This window comes from Solanum pennellii, chromosome 10, assembly GCF_001406875.1.
Source record: "Solanum pennellii chromosome 10, SPENNV200".
In the NCBI taxonomy this organism is placed as follows: Eukaryota; Viridiplantae; Streptophyta; class Magnoliopsida; order Solanales; family Solanaceae; genus Solanum; species Solanum pennellii.
Window position 1 is genome coordinate 45,185,656 of NC_028646.1, and position 21,683 is coordinate 45,207,338.

Below are 21,683 nucleotides of genomic sequence, written 5' to 3' on the forward strand. Positions count from 1 at the left end.
GTTCCAGTTAGAATTCTTGATAGGCAAGTCAAGAAGTTGAGGAATAAAAATTTGGTTTCCGTAAAGGTGTTATGGAAGAATCATCTAGTTGAGGGTGCAACATGGGAGGCCGAGGCCGACATAAAGTACCGTTATTCTCATCTTTTTGAGAATTAAGGTTAGTAATTCTTTTTAATAATATAAACATGACTAGAAGTTAAGGTTTCTTGATTGTTGGGTGAAGTTTTGAAAAATATGCATTTTTGAAAGCTTTATAGTGAAGTTACTGTAATATTTTTTTTTGAAAACTTGAAATTTTGATTTTTGCTTGTTTTGAGTTATGTTGTGCATTTTTTATGGTGAGTCTTTATCAAATGATATGTAGCATGTTGTTAAGTTGAACTTTGTGCGAATTGACTAATGTAATGTATGTGGAGCTCATAAGTGTTGTGAGAAGGAAATGCCGCCTGATGAAGTGTTTTGAGCCTTATATGTGGTAATATGAGTTTTGATATTTGCCTTGTTGAAATGACATGGTTTATGTTGATTTGATGTTGTTGATTGGTTGGTCTGCTAGTCTTGAGTCTATTCTTTTCCTTCAAAAGAGTTTTGGTGTCATTCGGGGACGAATGTTCCAAGGAGGGGGGGATAGTGTAACGCCTTAAAAATCCAAGACGTGTCGTAAAGCCTAACATAGGTGTCATAAGGTGTAAGTATTGTTTTTAAGTCCATTATAAATGAATAAAGGTCATTTAGAATGTTTAAGGACCAAAATGTCCATGACGTGTGCGAAGTTGGTTCAAAGGGGTGTTAGCGTGCCGTAGCCTATTTTACCAACTTTTAAGAGTCGAAAATGTGCAAAAAGTGGTGAAAGGGTAGATAATAGGCGTTTTAAGTTATTTATGGTCGAAAGTCTGGGTACGACTCCCCATGGATCAACCAAGGGCCCTTGAGGATGACCCTAGCATTTGAAGCAACACTGCCGGACAATGTGCATCGACGGGACAGAAAACAGCCCGTGTGTGGACCGATGGGGCATCGGTACCACCGTCGTCCCACACTTAGGATGGTCGAGAAGGTATCTTCACCCGCAAATCCTCTATACTTATCGACGGAGTGCAGAGGTGCATGCTATGATCCATGTGTGGATCGACGGGGCATCGATGTCACCGACATCCCACACTTAGCCAATGAATGGAAGCCCATCGCCTGCACAATCTTTGAACTCATTGACGGAGTACAGGACGAGAGGGGAAAGGTCCATCGACTCACAGACGGTCCGTCGTTCGGGGTCTCGTTTGTGAGGGTCGAGTTTTCTGCTTAATTTAAGTTGGTCTCATTCAATTAATTAGGGGGTTAGGTGGTTTAATTAGGGGTTAATGGAGTCTAATTAAGATCATTTAAGACCCAATATAAATACTCTTAACCCTCATTAATCTAAGACAATTCTCAAATATAAACTCTCTTCCTTTTCTCTTCTTTCTCTCTCTACTTGAACTCACCATTGAAGACTAGCAAGGGGAAGGGTTTGGGGGCTGGAAAGGGATGAATTCACCATCAAATAGTTGTCAAACTTTAAGGTATGAGATCTAATTCACCTTTGAGACTCTTTCCTCAAAGGGTTTCTTCAAAATGGATTTCAAATGTTAGTTTTCTTTTGGGTTTCACTCAATTACGAAATTGAAGTTATGGATGGAGTTGCTAATGATTTCTTTAGGTTATATTGAATAGATTAACATGAATTTCAACTTGTTTATGGTAATTGTTAGTGGTTTGGTCTAAATTGAAGAATATGATCCTCTATCCCTAACCCTAACTTGTGATATTGATCTATATGGTATTGTGATCATTTAATTTATTTGGTTGCTGATTAGATTACTATCATATGGTGTTATTATGATTAAAGTAAGATGAATTATAGGCCTATCATGCTAGTTCTTGAGATGTGATTTAGGTTATGAATTGTATTGTGAAATTAGCCTATGTATGTTGTCTTAAGTTGTGATATAGTGTTTAATTGTGTTATAGAGATTCAATTGGCCTTGTTGTCTTATTAATTATCATTGTGTGATGATGTTACTCCCCAAATTGGGTTGAGTTACGGTTTGATGGTAAGACGTAGATGATAGACTTTGAGGAACACTTGGTAAGTCTTAGAATCTCTATCTTTAATTCCAATTGGGATTAATTATTGTTAAGTCATGATGTTACATTGGAATATGCCTTATATTAGGAATATAGGGTGGTATGATGTTGAATTGAAATGTATTGACTATGTTGTGAGGTTGATTGAGGTATATGTGATATAAGGATGGTGAAAACTATTAATGTGCCTTGATATGCTAATGTGTTAACCTCACTTATGTGAATTGTGATGAAAAGACTTATACTCATACAATTCTTATTGAGCTATTGATGATGATGATTATACAAGGGGTAGACCGTATTACCTAACTAAGCTATGATTGATAATAAAAGGCTTAAAAACATTACAGGAAGGGACTTTAGCTTAGCACCGAGTGAACTAGATTGAGGAGTGTCCCTTCCCACATACGGAAGGTAGGAACACTACATTACTCTTGAGATTGGATACTATAATGCATGGTGCTTAAAGAGGGTCCCAACTATATCTCCTAGTTTTCTTCCCCTTTCCAAAACATTTCAGGTTCCAATCGTTGAAGAGTTTGGAAGGCGACATTATTGAAGGCTTGGATTCTTCCTTTCGTCAAAGTAGGGTAGGTCCTTAACTTCCGAGGGCAATGCCACCATCTAGCTTACAGACTTGTTATGAGATTAAAGACTCTTTCATTTATTTCTTTTCCAATTGAGTATTATACTTTTGTATGACCTATATGTGGTCTTGTTTGATTGATGTAAAGGATATGCCCATATTGTGAAAATCGTTTAGATGGTATGAGATGAGACAATCCTTGAGACCAACTTTATATTTTTTATATATGTATGTGCAATAAAAGTAGAAGGCTATGTAACGTTCCTATACAAAGGGTCTATGTATACTCGATATGAATATTTATTATGTGTACGCAGAGGTCTATGTAAACCTCCAAGTAGTGTTAATGAAAGTTTTAAATTTTTCCGCATCTTTCAACCTATGAATGTAATGACATGAGACTAAGAGTCTAGTCCTAGTCCTTGAAAAGGATGATGACGCCGGTTACGTCTAGGGGGTAAACCTATATGTGACAAGCATGAAGGTTGCCGAACAACCTGTTTGTGACACTACTTGCCGAGAAGTAAAGAAATGTTAGGATGTATATGTATGAGATGTCTTATGAAGTTGAGAATGTGTGTCTTGAAGATGATATGTCTAAATGAAGTATTATGTGAATGTGAAGCATGATAGTGTGTGAAGTATGATGAATGTAGTATGATCATGTTTACAAGTCAATTTTATGAATAATGGTTATTATGTGAAAGTTGTTCTAACATGTACTTACAAACACACAATGAATGAAAGAATGAAGCTAAACGAAAATGGGGGATTTTAGGGTAGATACTAATCGTCAGGTGAGATAAAGTGTCTATGTAACAACCCTAAAAATGTATAAGATGTAATGCTTAATGTGTCTAGAATGCCTACGATTAGACCGGATACAGACAGATTGATGCGCGTAAAACCAAGACTCTGAACCCTTGCAACAGCGAAGCCTACTAACTTGGATAGTTAGTTGAGCTAGGAAAGGTTGGGTCCAGCCATGTAGGGCTCCCAACTAAGAATATTTTCCCGGATGAGTCTTTACCGTACATAAAAAGGGGAAATCTTAAGTTTGGAGGGTCTAGGGGTAAAATGGTCTTTTTCCAGGATAAGGGTAGTATCGTAATTACCCTACGTATATAATTAATTATTTTATTAATATTGTGGAGGGGAATTTTAGGAAGAGAGGGCGAAATTTCCCATTATGCAAAATCTTACTCCACCCGGGTTCGAACCTAGTTGGGAGCAATGATTTAATTTGTTTTAATTAATTTGGTAGATTAATTTAATAAATTAATAATTAATGGATTAAAAAGAAAAAAGGAAATCATATTTTTAATTATTATTTATTAATTATTAATTAATTTGACTAAGTCTTGCCAACTAGTCCTAGTTCTATAACACAGAAAACAAAAGATCAGAAAACAACCAAAAAGTTCTATACACTCAAAGAAGTTACACAAAAAAAAATACAAACAAACAAGCTAACTTAAGAAACGAAAAATTTACATAGTTTTCTCGACGGGATCGTGTTGAAGGTTTAGTGGAGGATCTGGGAAGCACTTTGAAGGTGTGGAAAGCTACAACCAAGTATGGGTTTTCTCTCCTGAAATCCTTTCTCCAAGAGAAATTTCTTTCTACGAATTCAATGTATGAAACTAGGGTTGTCCCCTCGATTGTAGAATTCCTTATCCCAAGTCTACTTTCGATTTCAATCTAAATAGGTTAGAAATCATGTTGTCGGTATGGTTGCTGGTAGCTAAGTGTGAAATGTTTTTTTGTGATTTTGTGTTTGGATATTGCAAGCATGTTCAATAATGTCAACCGAAAATGATGTTGTGTAATGTGTAAAATGTATGTTGTTGTTCTCGGTTTTGAAGCCTTAAAATGGCTGGTTTAATGATTGGAATTAATGTTCATAAGATGTGTATTTTATGATGTTTAAATGAAGTGTAAGGAGGCTGATCTTAAGTGGAAAAATCTTAGTTAATACAATAATGAAACTACACCTAAAAACGCGTTAAACAAATCGTGAAAATACCACAAAATGAATGCATGAATGTTGTTAAGTAAAGGCTAGAGACTTAATCAAATTTCCAGCACTTGGTGATGGAGTTTCAGCTAGATGCTTGAAGTTTTGGAGAAGTTTAAAAATAAATTAAAACATGTGAGATCACTAGGGATTGAACCATGACCTCACAACATGAAAGCTAAAAAAAAGGAAAAAGAGAGGTGTGGGATTCGAACCCACAACCTGTCGGCCAAACAAGAGAGCAAAGGGAAAATATAAAATAATAAAATAATGAGAGGAGTGGGATTAGAACCCACCACCTCTTGGCTGAAGGAGGAGATAAAGAGAGAGTTAATAAAATTAATGAGAGGAGTGGGATTCGAACCCCCCTCCTCTCTGCCAACAAGGAAGAACTTAGAAAAAAAAGGAGAAATAAATGAATGTTGCTATGGGGGTTCGATCTCCAATCCCCTAGTGCCTAAACGCCTAAGGTGAAGAGAGAGAAGGGAAAAAGAAAGGAAAAATAATGTTAGTGAGGGGATTTGAAATCGGGATCCCCAAGCCGAAATGTAAATAAAAAATTAGGTGGAAAATAAATAAATAAATGTTTTCCTAGGGGTTCGAAGTCGGGTTCCCCTGCCCAAATTCCGTATTGACACATAAGTCATATGTGAATAAATGTTTAATTAAGGCTGCCTCTAAAGATTAAAATCAATATCTTGGCATATCTACAAGATGCATAAGTCTTGTACCACATAATCTTGGGTAAACATGAATCACTTAGACTAACTATGAATGAAGCCTCATGGCTTGTATGTGTGGACTCATATGTCAAGCATACGTTTAAATGTAAGTGAACCTAAGACGTATGTGATGAAATGATGTAAACCTAGAACGGTTAAGTAAGGGTGTGAAACACAATAAATGGCCAAGTGCATTGGCATATGATGAAATGAACATTCATGTAAAGGGGTGAGTAATTATGAAGAGAAAATGTGTAAAAGTTAATGAATGTGGTGACAACATGATAAGAGGCTAATGTAAAATATGAGAGCAATGTCAAATGAGCCTAAGTAAATGTTACCAAAATGTACTCACCTATGAGAGTGTAAAGTTAATGAAAAGACCAGTCTCTATGAACACTCTAATGAAAGTATTGAAGTTAATGCATACTTAATACTAATAATGATGATGAGAAATCATCTAATGAGCTATGATGTCCTCATGCTAGAAGCCAGCTTCCATGATGTATGATTTGAATGTAATGGAACTTTATACTAAGCACCGATAGGCTAGCTATGAGCGGTGATGCCTTCATTCGGGAAGGGTGGAGGTTCACGTAACTCTCATGAGATGAGACTGTCTTGTATGCCGGGTATGGGTCTCGTTATATCTCCTAGTCTTTGAACCTATACTGCCAATATAGGGATCTAGTGGGGTTCAATTCCCATCTACGCTAGCATGATTTGGGTCACTTTTGCCAGTGATTCCACCTCTTTTCGGTGTGGGGGAGACAATGGATTTCATGATGCTCATACGATCTATGTCGGTTAAAGTTAAAGTTCCCAAAGAATGAATGAGGCCAGCCTCAAATGATGCACATAATGAAATGAACAATACCAAAGGTGTAAGGATAGGATAATCAAGCGGTGAGCTAGACTTAAGTAATGACGCTAGGTTATTCTTGGTCATTGCACATCAAACCCGATGAAAGTCTTAAACTACATACTAGGTATGAATGGTGATTGCACTAGTATATGAAAGAATGAAAAATGAAGTACGTACGAATGAATGAAGCAGACTCTGCGTTTGCTAGAGAAGGCTCCCTAGTTGAGGTCCCATATGTTGAGCCCTCATTTTTTGGGAAGTCCTAACGTCAAGTCCATGATCCCAAGGTCTCATGGCATATGAAAGAATGATATGATCTACGTGATATGATTTGTGAAATATATTATGTGTTGTTTACAAAATGATAAGTTTGATGATGCATGTTACACTTATGGAATGAGTTTCCGAATCCAAATTTGTCTGGTCTATTGACTTTCCTAATCCAAATTTGGCAAGTCCACTGATTCGACCTTCCATTATTCATGTTGTTAGGAAAGAGCCATTCTTACTCATGCATGTCCTTGGTGTGTGCTTGCATCTATCCATACTTAGTATAAGTGTACTAATTCAATACAAATATCTATTTTTGGGTGTAGGCACAGGTGGACGTTAGATCTTACGGTAAGACGTTGCAGCTATCCGATGTAGAGCTTTCATACGGACTTGGTAGGCCCTCATGATTTCGAGGATTTCTACTGTTATTATCTAGCTTAGATTTAGGCTTTAGCTAGTGGAGCATGTTCCACTAGTGTTTCATTTCCCATTTCATTTCAAACTTTGTATTGGTTCCATTTTGGAAAGTATACACTTAATGCAGTATTAAACTCTTTCTTTCATTTGATGATCTTAATGTTATATGGTTGATTGTGAACATTTATGAGTTTAAGTAGAATGCCTTATATGAATGTTAAATAACAAAAAGTACAAATTTTACGTAAAAATTAACCTAGATGGAGTAAAGATGACATATGTAGGCTTGTCTGCGACCTCTGAGAGGTCAACGACGCCGGTCTCGTTTGGTGTCTAGATTCCGGTCGTGACTGTCTAGTACCATCCCTACTATTCCTAAGAACTATAGTGAATGAAATTAGTGGATTTCTGGGGTGGAAACTCTTCGTTAGTTTATATGAAGTGTTTGGTAGCAACCTCACTATTCCCAAGAGTTGTCCAAAGAAAGGTTGGAGGTTGGATACTCTTCGTTAGTTGAGATGTGGCATTCAAAAGTAACCTCTAGGGATAAGTACTCATTGTTAGTTGAGATTTAGTACTAAATAACTATCCCTTAACCTATAGTTAATGAATGTAAAGAATGTTTAAGAATCCATAGAGGAGTTATGCTTAATACCTATAGGATTTAAAGAAGGGGTGGATACTCTTCGTGATTTAATATGGTGTATCCAATGTACCTGTTTATATGAGTGCTCTTCGTTAGTTGATATGAGTTACATAGAAGCAATCATCTTATCTCTTAACTATGCTCCAACGTAAGAGTAGCTATTTGAGATCCATGTAAATTCTAAGAGAATGACCCTACCTTAGGCAAGTAAGGATCCCTTATCCGGTAGGGGTTAATACCGGGATTCCATGTCGAGATCTCATGATCTATATCGATTAAAGCTAGACACCACAAGAATGTAATGAACTATGTCTTCTTAAGGGTGTGCCGCTTAGGGTAGGAGGTGGAATTGGACGTCATCTATCCATTGCACAAGTAAACATTTGGAGGGAGTCTTGGTGTGTCCTTATATGAAAATGTATGAATGGGTTAGTATAATGATGTTTATGATGTAAGTTGACTTTATGTGTAATGTTAATAAAGCATGTTCACCTTATTTCTAATGTGATGAAAGTTATGTGAATAACGAATGTGATGTTCCTAGTCTAAGGGAATTCTCAAGAAGCAATAAGGTGGGAGTAGTAGTATGGGATGCTACTTTCACATTGCACTAAGTGTAACTTGGGGGTTGTCTTGGAGGATGGTCTTTATGTGAAGTTCTTAAATGCATGTATGTTTCCTGTAGTATCTTTAATAATGAATGTTGACTTGTTGAATTGAAACGAATTATAATTATCTTTGGAAGTCTTAAGGATCACTTAGAGTGTATTGAATAGGTTGTATGGGTTGTCTCTTCATGTCTTACCTAGGCGAGTCTTAGGATAAACTTTGGATAGGAAGGTCTAAATGATAAATGGATTACTTGATAAATGTGTCAAGTGTTGAAGTTATAGAAATGTTACCTTGTATGTTAAATAATGACTTATGTGATTCTTTGTAAACTTCATTCATGAATATTTTACTAAAATAGCACGAAAAGTATGTTTTGACTAAAATGTCCTCATTAGCATGTTTTTGCGCAATGCCATACTTAATACAATGTTTGTACTAACCCTATATTCTTCTATATTTCTATAAGTATAGGTGGAAGGAAAGTGAAGGTTCTTAGAAGGTGAAGCTTGGGAAATTGATTCTCTCAATATTGGTATGTCCTCATATGTTCGAGGACATAGACTATGTTTCTTTTAGTTTCTTTCTTTTAAAGACTTATATAAGACTTGGTATGTTTTCTTTCATTGTAAAGGGACGTGACCCTATGATGTTGAGACGTGTCTAAGTAGTCATGTAATGATGAGACTTGTTCCTTAGTTTTATATAAGAGTTTCCTATTAGTTTCGTTGTGAAAAGTTTTAATTTCGCACTACTTCTCATACCTATATAATGAATGATTGATAAGAGGCTTGTACAAGACCTCCGAGAGGTCAAGTAAGCCGTATTAATTCTAGGGTATTTCCTTGGGTTGTTACAAGAACCTAAACTACTAAGTGGATCCACTAGTCTATGCTAAAAAGCACCTAGGAATTATCTAAAAAGTATGACCCTTTTTCTGTCCATGTTGGCTACATGGTTTATGGGGGCTTGAGTTAATATGAACTCCTGTCCCCATATAGGTGCTCAATACTACTCCCAAAATACTGAGCTCATATGTTTTTAAAACAACTTCTACTCTGGTTTGAGGCAATTGCTCAAACTTAGCTTTAAAAGCCCTCTTGGAAATAATAGTTTCCTCATTATTAAAACTAGCCAAAAGCTCTGTTGGAAGTCTAGCTTCCTTTGTTGCTCAAATTGTGAAAACACTTGTAACTCTTAGGGAATACTTAGTTCCCTTATAAATTTTAAGAAATGAACTCAACTCTTTACTCTTTCATTAACTTGCAACTTAAGGCTTAAAACAAAGTTGAAACGTTGGATAAAGACTATTGGAAACTTTAAGAACTTACTTCGACTTGCTTCTTAACTTTTAGACTTGACTCTTAACTTATTTGATTTTGTTCTTAACTGTCCTTGAATTGGATTATGGATGCATGGTTAATGATATCATGTTAATGGATGTTTTCATGATGCTTAGATGTACCTTTGAGTATTGGAATCAACTAAGAAACATGGCTACATCACTTAGCAACTAGTACTAAAAGATAGGGAATGAATGGGGTGTCTAGGCGTCCTTTTCGCTTTGAGAGGCGTGGGGCGCTAGGCCATAAACTTTAGAGGCCAAGTTGCGGCACTCTGGTCGGTGTGCCGCCCCAAGTTTATACGGACAGAGACTTCCTGTGGGTTTATGGGAGGCACCGCGACATAGGGCCCTACGGACATGCGTTTCGACTTTTTTTTCTCCGTTTCGTCTCTAAGCCCTCTAAATATCCATGGTTTCTTCCCCAATGGTGGAACGACGTACTTGACCTCTCGGAGGTCTTGTACAAGCCCTTTGGCTTTGACATCATTCATTGCATACATATATGAAAAGAAGTGTGGAATTAGAACTTTTCGCACGAAATAGTAATACTTCAATCATCTCTTTATAGAAAATCATAAGGAAAGGCTATGTCTCAAAGTCAGCATCTTAGACACACGAATATCTTGGGACACGACCCATACATCAAAATATAAAAATATCGAAGTATATTGCAATACTTTCCAAAATAAAAACTACACATAGTGATGTCCTCAAATATATTGAGGACATTACCCCAAATTTGCTTGAATGAATACTAATCTAAGCTTACACTTTAAGACTCCTATCAAATGCCACATACACCTTTAGATATAGACAAAATATATGGAATTAGTTCATTAGAATGCACTAAGTATGGTGTAAACATGATGTATTTAAGTAAAACTTCATAAGACAACTATAGGAATCACTTACAAGTCAACATAAGCTCATATAGTCACATAACACAATATAACATCACGATCACTCCAAATCACATAAACATGAGACCCTCCTACCAAAGGTCATTCTAAGGCTTGCTTGAGTGAGTTATGAAACGGACGCCCATACGACCCCTTCAAACCCACCAAAGTGATCCTTTAGATTACCTAAGATTAAGTTGTTCCCATATCATCAATTTAACTCCCTACCTAGAATTACTCCAAGACTCACCTAAGTAAGATATGAAGAGATCGCCCATACAACCTCTCCTACCCTGCCCAGGCAATACTTAAATCTACACTAGATAAGTACCTTTTCATTAACATGCATTTAGCTTATGTCACGATGTTCATTAGGTCAGTTAAGAGACATTCAACAATTAAGGACTTTCACATAATGGTATTGGAGAAGACATAGGGAACCTACATACTAACATTTTCAAAGCCTACGTGCAATGTTTAGATAGTGTCCCATTCCACTAGTTAAACTTCATAGAACTTATCTAACACTAGCATGTATCCCACATGATGAGAGTAGGCAATCATTGACATAGACCTACTAGCTACTCCAATGGAGGGTATTCTACTTGCCAATGGTAGAACTAGGACACATCCCATGTTGGCACATGGTTAAGGAATATCATGGGTTTCTTTGTACTCTAGTTTCTTCTCAACTAGAGATTCTCCATAAGTGTACTCATTCGGTGCTCGCCTTTGCTCTCATAGAGTAATTTAATAAAGGAGCATATGAAAAGGTACCATATCTTATTTATAACCAAATCATGATACACCTTACCAAAGAGGGTCCACTAGGGATGCCTTACAATGGTTACTAAGATAGCTCAATGACTTTCCTAACAATGACTTCATGCCGTTCGAGCCAACCAACCCTAAGTCCATCATTCACAAAAGAAGGATATCATAACGACTATCAACTTGAAGGATATCATAACCTCATTTCTAGAAGGTTCCACATAAATGACCTTCTTAACTATATTCAAGATCATATTCCATTATACATATACATTCATGAAAAGGGTGTTTTAGCCTACTAAGTCAAGGATTCATATTCACAATCTTCATGTATCAAGTAAGGGACAAAGGTCTACCGAAACAAGACACACATCATTATCATCTTAGCACATGTACAATATCATTCAAGTAGCATAAAGGGTGAACTAAGCAAACTACATGTCAGCCTACAGAATCCTATAGAATAATCAACATAACTCATAATAAGGTTCATATAGTAAACTATGAAGATTCACACTTCAAGTTCAAGTATACACATATCAGGCACCACTAAGCCTATAATTATCACATATATTCACTTAGAAAAACACATACTATGACTTCACATATACACATAAGTCATATAGACCTTCACAATGATCACATATCCAAGTTATAACATAATAGCATCATAATTCATACAATAATGTTGCAAGGGAACATTCTTTCACAATTCATAAAGTAATGCCAACGAGACCACATCACAAGTATAGGACATAAGCACCGCCACCATAAGTGGGATATACTAAAAATCATAATTGAAATACCTATACTACACAATATAGAGAAGGTTAGGTTAACATACAACCAATCCAATCACAACATTTCTAATCCATAGCAAATTTAATCCACAAAGGCTCTTACCGATATCCTGCTCACCAATTCATTTCAATAATCACAATATAGAATGATTCAAGATAATACAATATGAATTAATCATTTAGGACAGCCTACATACAATTCTAACATATTCTTTCATAATTCAGTAGTCCTAATCAATCTACACAAGAAATCAATATAATAGAAACATGATCAAATAACCCATTAAATAGCCAAAATAAGGAATTCATGAATTGAATAGGTTCATGGAATTTTTAGTCTAAAATCATCAAACTAACATCAATTCAGTCATAATTCATTGATTCAAAATGTTTTATGCAAGAACCCATGGATAGATTTCAATTTAAACATTCATACTTTGAGAAAGTCTTGGAAAAACACTTTGAATTTTGGCGCCTTGAAGAAAGAAGATTCAAGGATGAAAAACATACTTTAATTGATCCTAAGCACGAAATTGAGAGAAAGTTAATGGATAAATCAAGCTTCAAGCTCAAATCTCCCTTCAAGCTTCAATAGTGTTCTAGAGATTTCTTCTTTGTTTTTTTTTATATTGAATAATGACTTGGTTAGGGGTTCGAGGCTTATAAAACTACTTAAAATACACATAATACCCCTTAGGAAGCCTCCCAAACTATTTTTAGGAAGCTTGGTGAAATACCTAAAATGCCCAAGGCTTGGCCGAGACAACAAAAAATTCTGCAGGTGTCAATCGATGTCTTCAAGCTAACCCCGTAGACCCACCTATGGACGGTCCTGCTGGTCCGTGGTTTGAGTCAGAGGCTTTCCAAATGGGATATTAATCTCCCCATACGAAGTATAGACTCATGCCCCAATCTACGGGTCGTTGACTAACCTACTGGGCGTCGATTTCCCCTCATTGGTTGGACTTATTGTGACAACTTTTGTTCAAAAGTTGGGTCCTCCTCAAGGACCCTTAAGTTTGTCTATTGGAAGTCGTGCCCAGACGTTTCCAACTTAAATACAGTCGTATACATGTTAGAAGCCTCTTATATCAATTTCAATAAAAAATGAACACGTAAAACATGCAAAGTCACACTTAAACATACAAGCATGTCTCAAGGCAAATCTTTGAACGTCATTGACGTTCTTGGACGTTTGACCTCCAAACATCACAAAACATTAGACACTGCCTCAAAACATCATTATAAAATTTTTTTATGACTTTGAAACCTGATGAAAAATGTGTTAGGATATAGTTTCATCTAACTCATTTTTGAGGTGTTACACATACCCTCAATACCTAACAAATTTGACTCGAAAAACAACCCAATAACACAAATCAAATAAACTCTAGGCATCCAACAACTCAACCAGAAAGAATCCAACAATTATTCTTCAAGAACTTCAGTATTCACCATTCAATCTACTAAAAAGTTTGAATTAAACAAGATAGTGTTTGGGTGAACTAATCCAACATGAAAGGATCTCAGATACCTTGATAGGGATCACCCCCGACAAATTCCACGGGCAAAACCATAGTGTTCTTGACAAATCCTTGATCTTTCTCCCTTTTCCTTCTTCTCTTTTCTCTTCTCCAAGCCCTAAGGGTAAAATAATTTTTTTAATTTGATGTAAAACTTATTTTTACCCCAAATAAACCCTTAAAATGGATTAGAAAATAGATGGGTGAAAACACTAGTTCGCCCTTACTTTAATACGGAATTAGACTTTCCTTACTTCAACAACCCAACTTCAGAAAGACATATTTTCCTCATATGATATCGAAATAGTGCAAACTCGGCGTCATTGGGAAGATCTTTCCAAGGGATTTCCAACCATATCAAGAAATACCCCTAACTCATCTTGATCTACAAGTCTAACTGAACTAAATCAGCCATGGTACTTTGTGATTAACAAAAACATGACAATCACGATAGACTCTTTATGCTAGAATAAAATCACCAGCAGATGTAGAAACACAGAATGGTTCATTAAGTATCTTAAAGATAACATCAAAATTCATAGCAACATAAGGATTTAAAAAATATAAAATCGCTCTTGGATCTTGAAAAGCATAAAAAGTAAGATCACAGACTTAGAGCATACAGTGACAACATCTAGTGACTCCTCTTGCTCTTGGCGACTATTGACAACATATAAGTGGTTTGTTACCCCACTAGGACTGACATTAGCCCTTTTAGGTGTAGCTCTTCCTTATGGATCAACTGAAGAAGACTGGGATCCATTTCCCCATTACCATTTCCCTGATTGTTCTTTGGACACTCTTGCATGAAATACCCATTCTGACGACACTTGAAACAAGAAGTGGATCCCTCACAACAAGTAGCTGAATGATTCCTACCACACTTGGCCCATGTATGAGACTTACTACCCCCTTGTGCCATGCTACCTTGAGAATAAGCAGGTTAAGCTCTTAAGTTTTGATTATTGTACTCGTCTTTGTTCTTAGGTGTAGGTGCACTAGCAGATGATGGACCAGGTCCCTTTTGCATCTGTTGGAAAAATGACCGGTTAGTATTACTCTTATACTACCCAAACTCATTTCCTTTCTTGTCCCTCTTGTTGTTAAACATTTCTCTATCCCTGAGCTTCTCTTTCTAAAAAAGCTGCACATAATCCATCAATCGCAAAATATCCATGTCGCCTATCATCATCAGAGCTCTACCTTCTTTACTTGAGATATGAGACAACCCAGCAATAAACAAATTTAGTCTACTCCTGATGTCTACAACCAACTCTAGGGAATATCAGGGTAGTTGGGTAAATTTCAACCCATACTCATGAACACTAAGAGAATCCTACTTAAGGGTAAGAAATTTTCATACCTTAGACTCTTTTAGTTCTCGGGGAAAGAAACGCCCCAAGAAGGCCTCCTCAAAACAAGCCCAACAAGAAGGTGGTGCATCATCATCTCAACCCTCCTTCCACTAATCAAACCAACTCCTATCTATACTCTTCAATTGATATGCAGCTAGCATAACACTCTCTGTATTAGCAACATGCATCACATAAAATACCATTTTCAGCTCCTCAATGAAGTTCTCCGGATCATTCATAGTGATTGAACCAATGAAGCTTGGAGGAGTCATTCTTAAAAACTCAAAGATACTTTTAGTATCAACTACCACCTGCCTATATCCCCTCTGTTTCCCAAACTGATTAGTAAGAACTTGACTGAGCATTCTTGTTTCCTCTCTAAACTCGACATCAGTAAGTTCTCCTTGGGGTTTCACCTCAGGTGCATTGGGTATCCCTTGCTTACGAGATTTAACATTCCTCCTATATAGACGACCTCTGACTGTTCTTTGTAGAGTCATGATTATCTGAAACACGTGCAAGCAAGAATTAGAGGGAAACATTTTAGAGATTAAACTCTAACGCATGAAATGAATACGAAAGAAGTGAATAAATTCCTAAAGGTTGTATCCTTTTAATTATAGATGTGAACCTTTCACATTGATAACTAGGACTCTATAGACACAGCTTCATATAATCCCTAGGACTTTTGAATTATGGGCTCTATTACCATATTTGTCAAGCCCCGAGCCTACACCATAGGTGGGACTGGCACTCGAGAACCATTTGTCCCCAAGTGAACCCTTAGCTTGACTTACTTACTCAGCGGAAGACTTAAACTCAAAGATAAGTTCATTTAATTACTTAAAGAAATAATATCTTAGCCAAAATGACAACTCAAGCCTTAAACGATACGACAGAAATCTATAAGACTAAAGAACTATAACAATATATCTATAAATCCTCTAAAAACAAGAGGATGGATGTTGAGACAAATCCCACAACATCCTAATTAACTAAAACTAGAAAGCAATGAAAACGGATCGTCCAGATTGCAAGGAGGCTCACTAACTAACTCTAAACTGCTCATTGGATCAACTGTGCGCTGGAACACATCAAAATACAATGATGGCAAACTGATATCATTACATTGAATGTACGAGTATACTAGTTAGAAAGTTAATACAACATAGGCTTGAAATAAATATGAAAGAAACTAAAGAACTTACTTGGCACAACTAAACATAACTAAACTCATTTCAAAATAAAGAAGTTTAAAACAAGTGCAATATAAAGAAAAATTGTTTAAAACATGATGTCAACTCTACGTGTATTAAAAGATAAAAATAACTTTTAGATGTACTTAACAATACAAATAAATCGACGTATATAAAATAAAAAATACTGTTGAGGTAGTTTCTCTAACAGACAACCATCACATAAGAGTTATTGTGATGATACAATAATTTTTGTCGCGCTGCCAGAGCATCCTGTGCCCTGCCAAATGTATAGGACATGAATAACTCCACTAGTGTCCGCAAAAAAGATTCATCTAAAAAGTATGAGCCTTTTCTACCCATGATGGCTACATGGTTTATAAGGTTGATAGTTTTCTGAACTCTCCCCATATCGATGCTCAATACTACTCTCAAAAATAAATATTACATTATATTATATTAGTTCTTCATATTTAAAACATACTTCTTCTATAATTTGATCTTAGTGCTCAAAAACTTAGCTCGAAGGCTATCATGGAAATCAAAGCTTCCCCTCTTGCTACATTTAAACAACCATTACTTTTTTCCTAAAACAGCCAGAAGGCTCTTTTCAAATCTCAGTTTCAGTTACTATTTAAATGTGACATCATTTTAAAGATTTTTGGGAATACTTAGTCCCCATATAACTTTTAAGAAATGAACTTCGACTTTACTCTTTGCTGAACTCAAAACATAAGTCTTAAAACAAAGTCAATACTTTTGCGAAAGACTTTTGGAAAACATTATGAACTGCTGGTAACTGGAATCTTGACTTTGATCTTAACAACTTTTGACTTGATTCTTGACCAATCCTTGAATAGAATTATGGATTAAGGATTCTAATTTTTTATTGGAAAGATCTCATCAAGTTTATGATGATTTTAGATAGCTAATAATGAGAAAATACCAAAAATTGAAATATGAAAAAATGGGTCCACAACGCGGAGTATATTTTAAAATTTGGTTTCTAAAATGGATTTTGATACAGAACACTCTGTGTTATCTCTGTGACATGAAACAAAAACATTTTAATCAGGGAAGTGGGCGCGCGACGCGGAGGTGGTTCCTGATTTCATCTGAAAAAATTTGTTCTTCGTTTTATAGCTCTAAACTCTCTAAACTATATAGGTTCTTTCCCTAACACTTGGAATCGACTAAAGGTTCAAAATACATCAGATTCTACTAATAAATGGACCTAAAATCACATATTAGGATCAAACAAATCCTCAACAAAACAAGAATCAATTGGAACTTCAACAAACCCATCAAGAATTAAATTTCTAAACTTTTAATAAATTAAATTTGCTGAAAACAAATCATTATTTACGTGTCGGCAAATTGAGCCAATGCTATGTGATATCACATACCTTGTAGGGATCACCCCCCACGAAATCCACAAGTTAATCTCGGTGAAATAAACGAATCTTGAACATTCTTGCTTCCCCTTATCCTCTTGCTTTTTCCAAACCACTGTGAAATTCACTTTTCTAAAACTGACTAAAATCAGATTTGACCCATATTAAACTCGTAAAATGGATTAAAATAATTAGGTATGGACAAGACTAAATTACCCTAAAAAAATTTTGGATTTGGACTTTCCTTAATCACAAAGTCCAACTTCCAAAGGTCATAATATACTCATCGAAACTCGGAATCGCGCAAACTGAGAAGTCTGTTGCAAATGCTTTTAACTTTGTCTTAAGACTTGAAGTTCAAGATGGGTAAAGAGTATAGTTTGAAGTTCATTTCTTCAAAGAAGTATATGGGGTCTAAGTATTCTCAAAGAGTTTAAAATATTTTCACATTTAAATAAGAACAGAAATTGAGATTTCCAAGGAGCTTTTTGAGCTTGTTTTCAGAAAAGAGTAATCGCTTTCTTAAAGAAGCAAAAGAGGAAACTTTAATTTCCAAGATAGCCTTTAAGCTATGTTTTTGAGAAACTATCTCAAATCAAAGAAAGAAGTATGTTTTTTATACATAAGAGTTAATATCATAAATTTTAGGAGTAGTATTGAGCACCAATATGGGTAAGAGTCAAGACAACTCACAATCCCCAGAAACATGTAGTCACCATGGGTAGAAAAGGCTTATACTTTTAGATGATTCTTGTAGTGATTTTAGCATAGAATGGAGGATCCACTTAGTATTTCAGGTTATATACTCATGGAACGGTATAGGAAGACCCTGACAGCGTGAGGCAAAATGTTGTATCATCACAATAGTTCTTATGTGATGGTTGTAGGCTAGAGAAAATCCCCAAAAGTATTTGTATTTTTATATATAGAATTATTGTATTTTTACATAAATTTCGGACTTATTTGTATATTTGCATACACAAAGAGTTGACGTCATGTTTTAAACAATTTTTTTATATTGCAATTGTTTTAAACTGCTTTATATTTAATTGCGTTTAGTTATGTTGAATTGATTTGAGCCAGGTAAGTTCTTCAACTCCTTTCAATATTATGTATTGTTTTAACATTCCCCTCGCATACTTGTACATTTAAAGTACTGATGTCATTTTTCCTTTATCACAGGTAACTAAGATCGATATCCAGCGCGCTGTTGATTTAGTTGACCACCTCATAGTCTTGTGGTGAGCCTCCTTGCTTTCCGGAGGATCCCTTTATTGCTTTTAGTTTTTATTATTAGTTCATTAGGATGTCGTGGTCCTATCCCTACACCCATCTGAGTTGTTTATAGGCTTTATAAATAGACAGTATGATGTTAGTTCTTTAGTCTTTTTATTGTCACTATATGTTGAGACTTGAGTTTGCCTTAATGTCCAGTTGAATGTTCCTTTATGACATTTCAGTTTATTTCATAGATGTATCTTTGTTGAGTTAAGTCTTCTGCCGAGAAAGTAAGCAACACCAAGGATTCGCTTGGAGCCAACAATTGTTCTCGAGTGCCAGTCCCGCGCAGGGTGTAGGCCTAGGGTGTGACATCAACTTTCCAAGTGTGTGGGCTGAATAAGTAGTACTATTGCTCAGGAGACCTGATTTTTGGCTGACATACTGCTCTAGTAAAGAATTTAAGTATGATTGAACCGTTTAGAAAGTTGATTCAATGTTCTCTATATTGATGAACTGCGTAAACACTTGACTAGGGACTGATGTGCTTGCTTGAGACTTACAAGATAAAATAATACTTTTACATAAATTCATGACAATAACAAGGAAACGCTATACCAGAAAAGATATAAATTGTCAATTGAATAAACCTTGCTCGCTTAAAGAACTGGAGGTGGAACATGTAGAATAACTGCAGCAGTTCTTTTTTTCTCGTGATCACTTGGGACAAGATATTATTTATTAAGTTTTGATTAATAAATAATCTTCATCATCGATCTTTCTCAGTACTTTACTACTCAATTGGTCGACTAAAATATTCCAATGCTCAGTAATTATTGGTAAAGACTTCAAGTATGTATCAAGTTGTCTTTTTTTTAATACTAGTTTCTAAGGCACGTTTGTTCCATGTAGACTGATGTATAAATAGTTGAAAAATAAGTACAAAATTAGTACATAACTCTCTAAGTTCTTATCTACTCCTTCCATGTCCTATCAAAATTCAAGAGTCTTCTTCATCTACTTTAACTATAGAATAAAAGTAATAACCTAATAATCTTGGTTGGGGTTTCATGAATTAAAGAAGTTGAATTTATATAAACAAAATATAAGGAATACAAAAGATATCTTAAAGTTTTAGTTTAAATACTTGGAGGTTATGAATATGAAAAAATGAGAGTTATTAATATTAAGAGCATAAAAGTTGAATAAGTAATTAAAAAATATAATAAATAAATGAAGAATATGAAAAAAAATAAAGTTAGCAAACCATGTAGAAAGAACAATTATGTTTTTATCATGTAATTAAGAATCAATGAATTTAAATTTGTAAAGCTAGAGTCATTCCTTTTAAGGAAAAAGTTATAAGAAAGAGGAAAAATGTAGCAATTTAGTTAAATGTTTTTTTTAAATAATTATTATATACATATAGATTATAGATGATAATTATTATTAAATTAGATATTTAATTAAGAATTAATCCTAGGAAGTGTAAAAGTCATTTATATTTAATTACATTTATACAATCAAATATTTAAAAATTTTATAACAATTTAATTTATAGAAGGGGTAAAACCGTAATTCAACTTTTAACTTTTCTTTTTTATGCTTTTAGTAATACTAGTTCTCGAAATGCGCCTCACACGCTTGACCTCTGTTACTGTTATAATTTATATAGGCCCAACTCTTGTTGATACAAAATGCTCAACATTGTCTGAAGTACCCCTATCTGTGTTTTTGTGCATATAAAATAAAGTCTTTTTAGTGTTTACTTTCAGCATAGAACTTAAATATCAACAATCTTATTGGGGTGGGGGGGGGGGGCAATGAGAACCTTGTAAGGATTGAACAATATTTTTACCAATTAGAATCATCACTCAAATAATCCAACAATCATTAAAACAAAAAAATGAACCAAGGGCACAAACCAACAAGAAAAATAGTGACCAATAAGAAAAATACCATGAAAACTATTATATGTTGTGTTTCTCTCCATCATTAAAATAAAAAATGAACAAAGGCACAAAGCAATAAGAAAAATAGTGACCAATAAAAGAATATTACATAAGAACTATTAGATGATGAAAAATAAAGTATAGTGGATTAGTATTTTTTATCCAATTTATAAAGGGAGAAATTAAGTACATGAAAGGTTGTGAATGAATGTGTTTAATGGTGGAAACTAAAAGGTTTAACAATCAAATTCATTAAGAAATGGAAAATGACAAGTTGTAACATCGATTCATGTATTTGGTCTAGTTTATTTGTCATTATTGATTTAATTTTGAAAATTAATAAAGATTTTTCAATTCAAAAAATTGGTGAAGGGCATTTTTCGTAATCCAACTTTGAACTTAAAATCTTCCCACTTATAATAATGTATGATATGATATGATATATATTAATCAGTGACTAAGAATAAAACTAAGGTTCTATTATAGTCCACCATTTGAATATGTGTTCACAAACAAAAAATAAATAATACTGAGCATTTGAATATTTTAGTCCACTATTTGAGTAGTAAAGTACCGAGGAAGATCGACGATGAGATTATTTATTATGCGAAACTAGTGCTGATAATTTAAGCCTATTTTTCACCGACCCGCCCAAATAGTCCTTCAAATATGGGTTGAAAGAGTGATTTTAAATATGGATAACATTTTGGATTATACCCATATTTTACCCATTAAAATATGGGTATATTATGGGTAAACTACCGGTGAAATATGGGTATTGCAAGTTTTCTCCAGATTTTCAAAAAACTTTCTGTTACCAAGTTTTAGAAGCGATTTTTCAAAACTTTCATATATGGGTCCATATTAATATTTTAACTCTCGACCTCCACCCTTCCCCAAAAAAATAAAATTATTTTTAGAAAATATTTTGAAATTCAAATATTTATTGTTTCACCCCTAACCTTGACCCC

General features: G+C 34.9%; 1 protein-coding gene across 1 annotated transcript in view; it reads right to left on the bottom strand.

Moving 5' to 3' along the window:
• Window positions 1–14,128: 14,128 nt before the first annotated feature.
• Window positions 14,129–21,683, bottom strand: part of LOC114074402 — a 21,998-nt gene continuing 14,443 nt past the window's right edge. Inside the window, exon 2 of the mRNA XM_027912320.1 lies at window positions 14,129–15,458. Within this exon, the coding sequence (XP_027768121.1) occupies window positions 15,063–15,458 (396 nt within the window). The 3' untranslated portion in view covers window positions 14,129–15,062. The remainder of the gene's footprint in view (window positions 15,459–21,683) is intronic.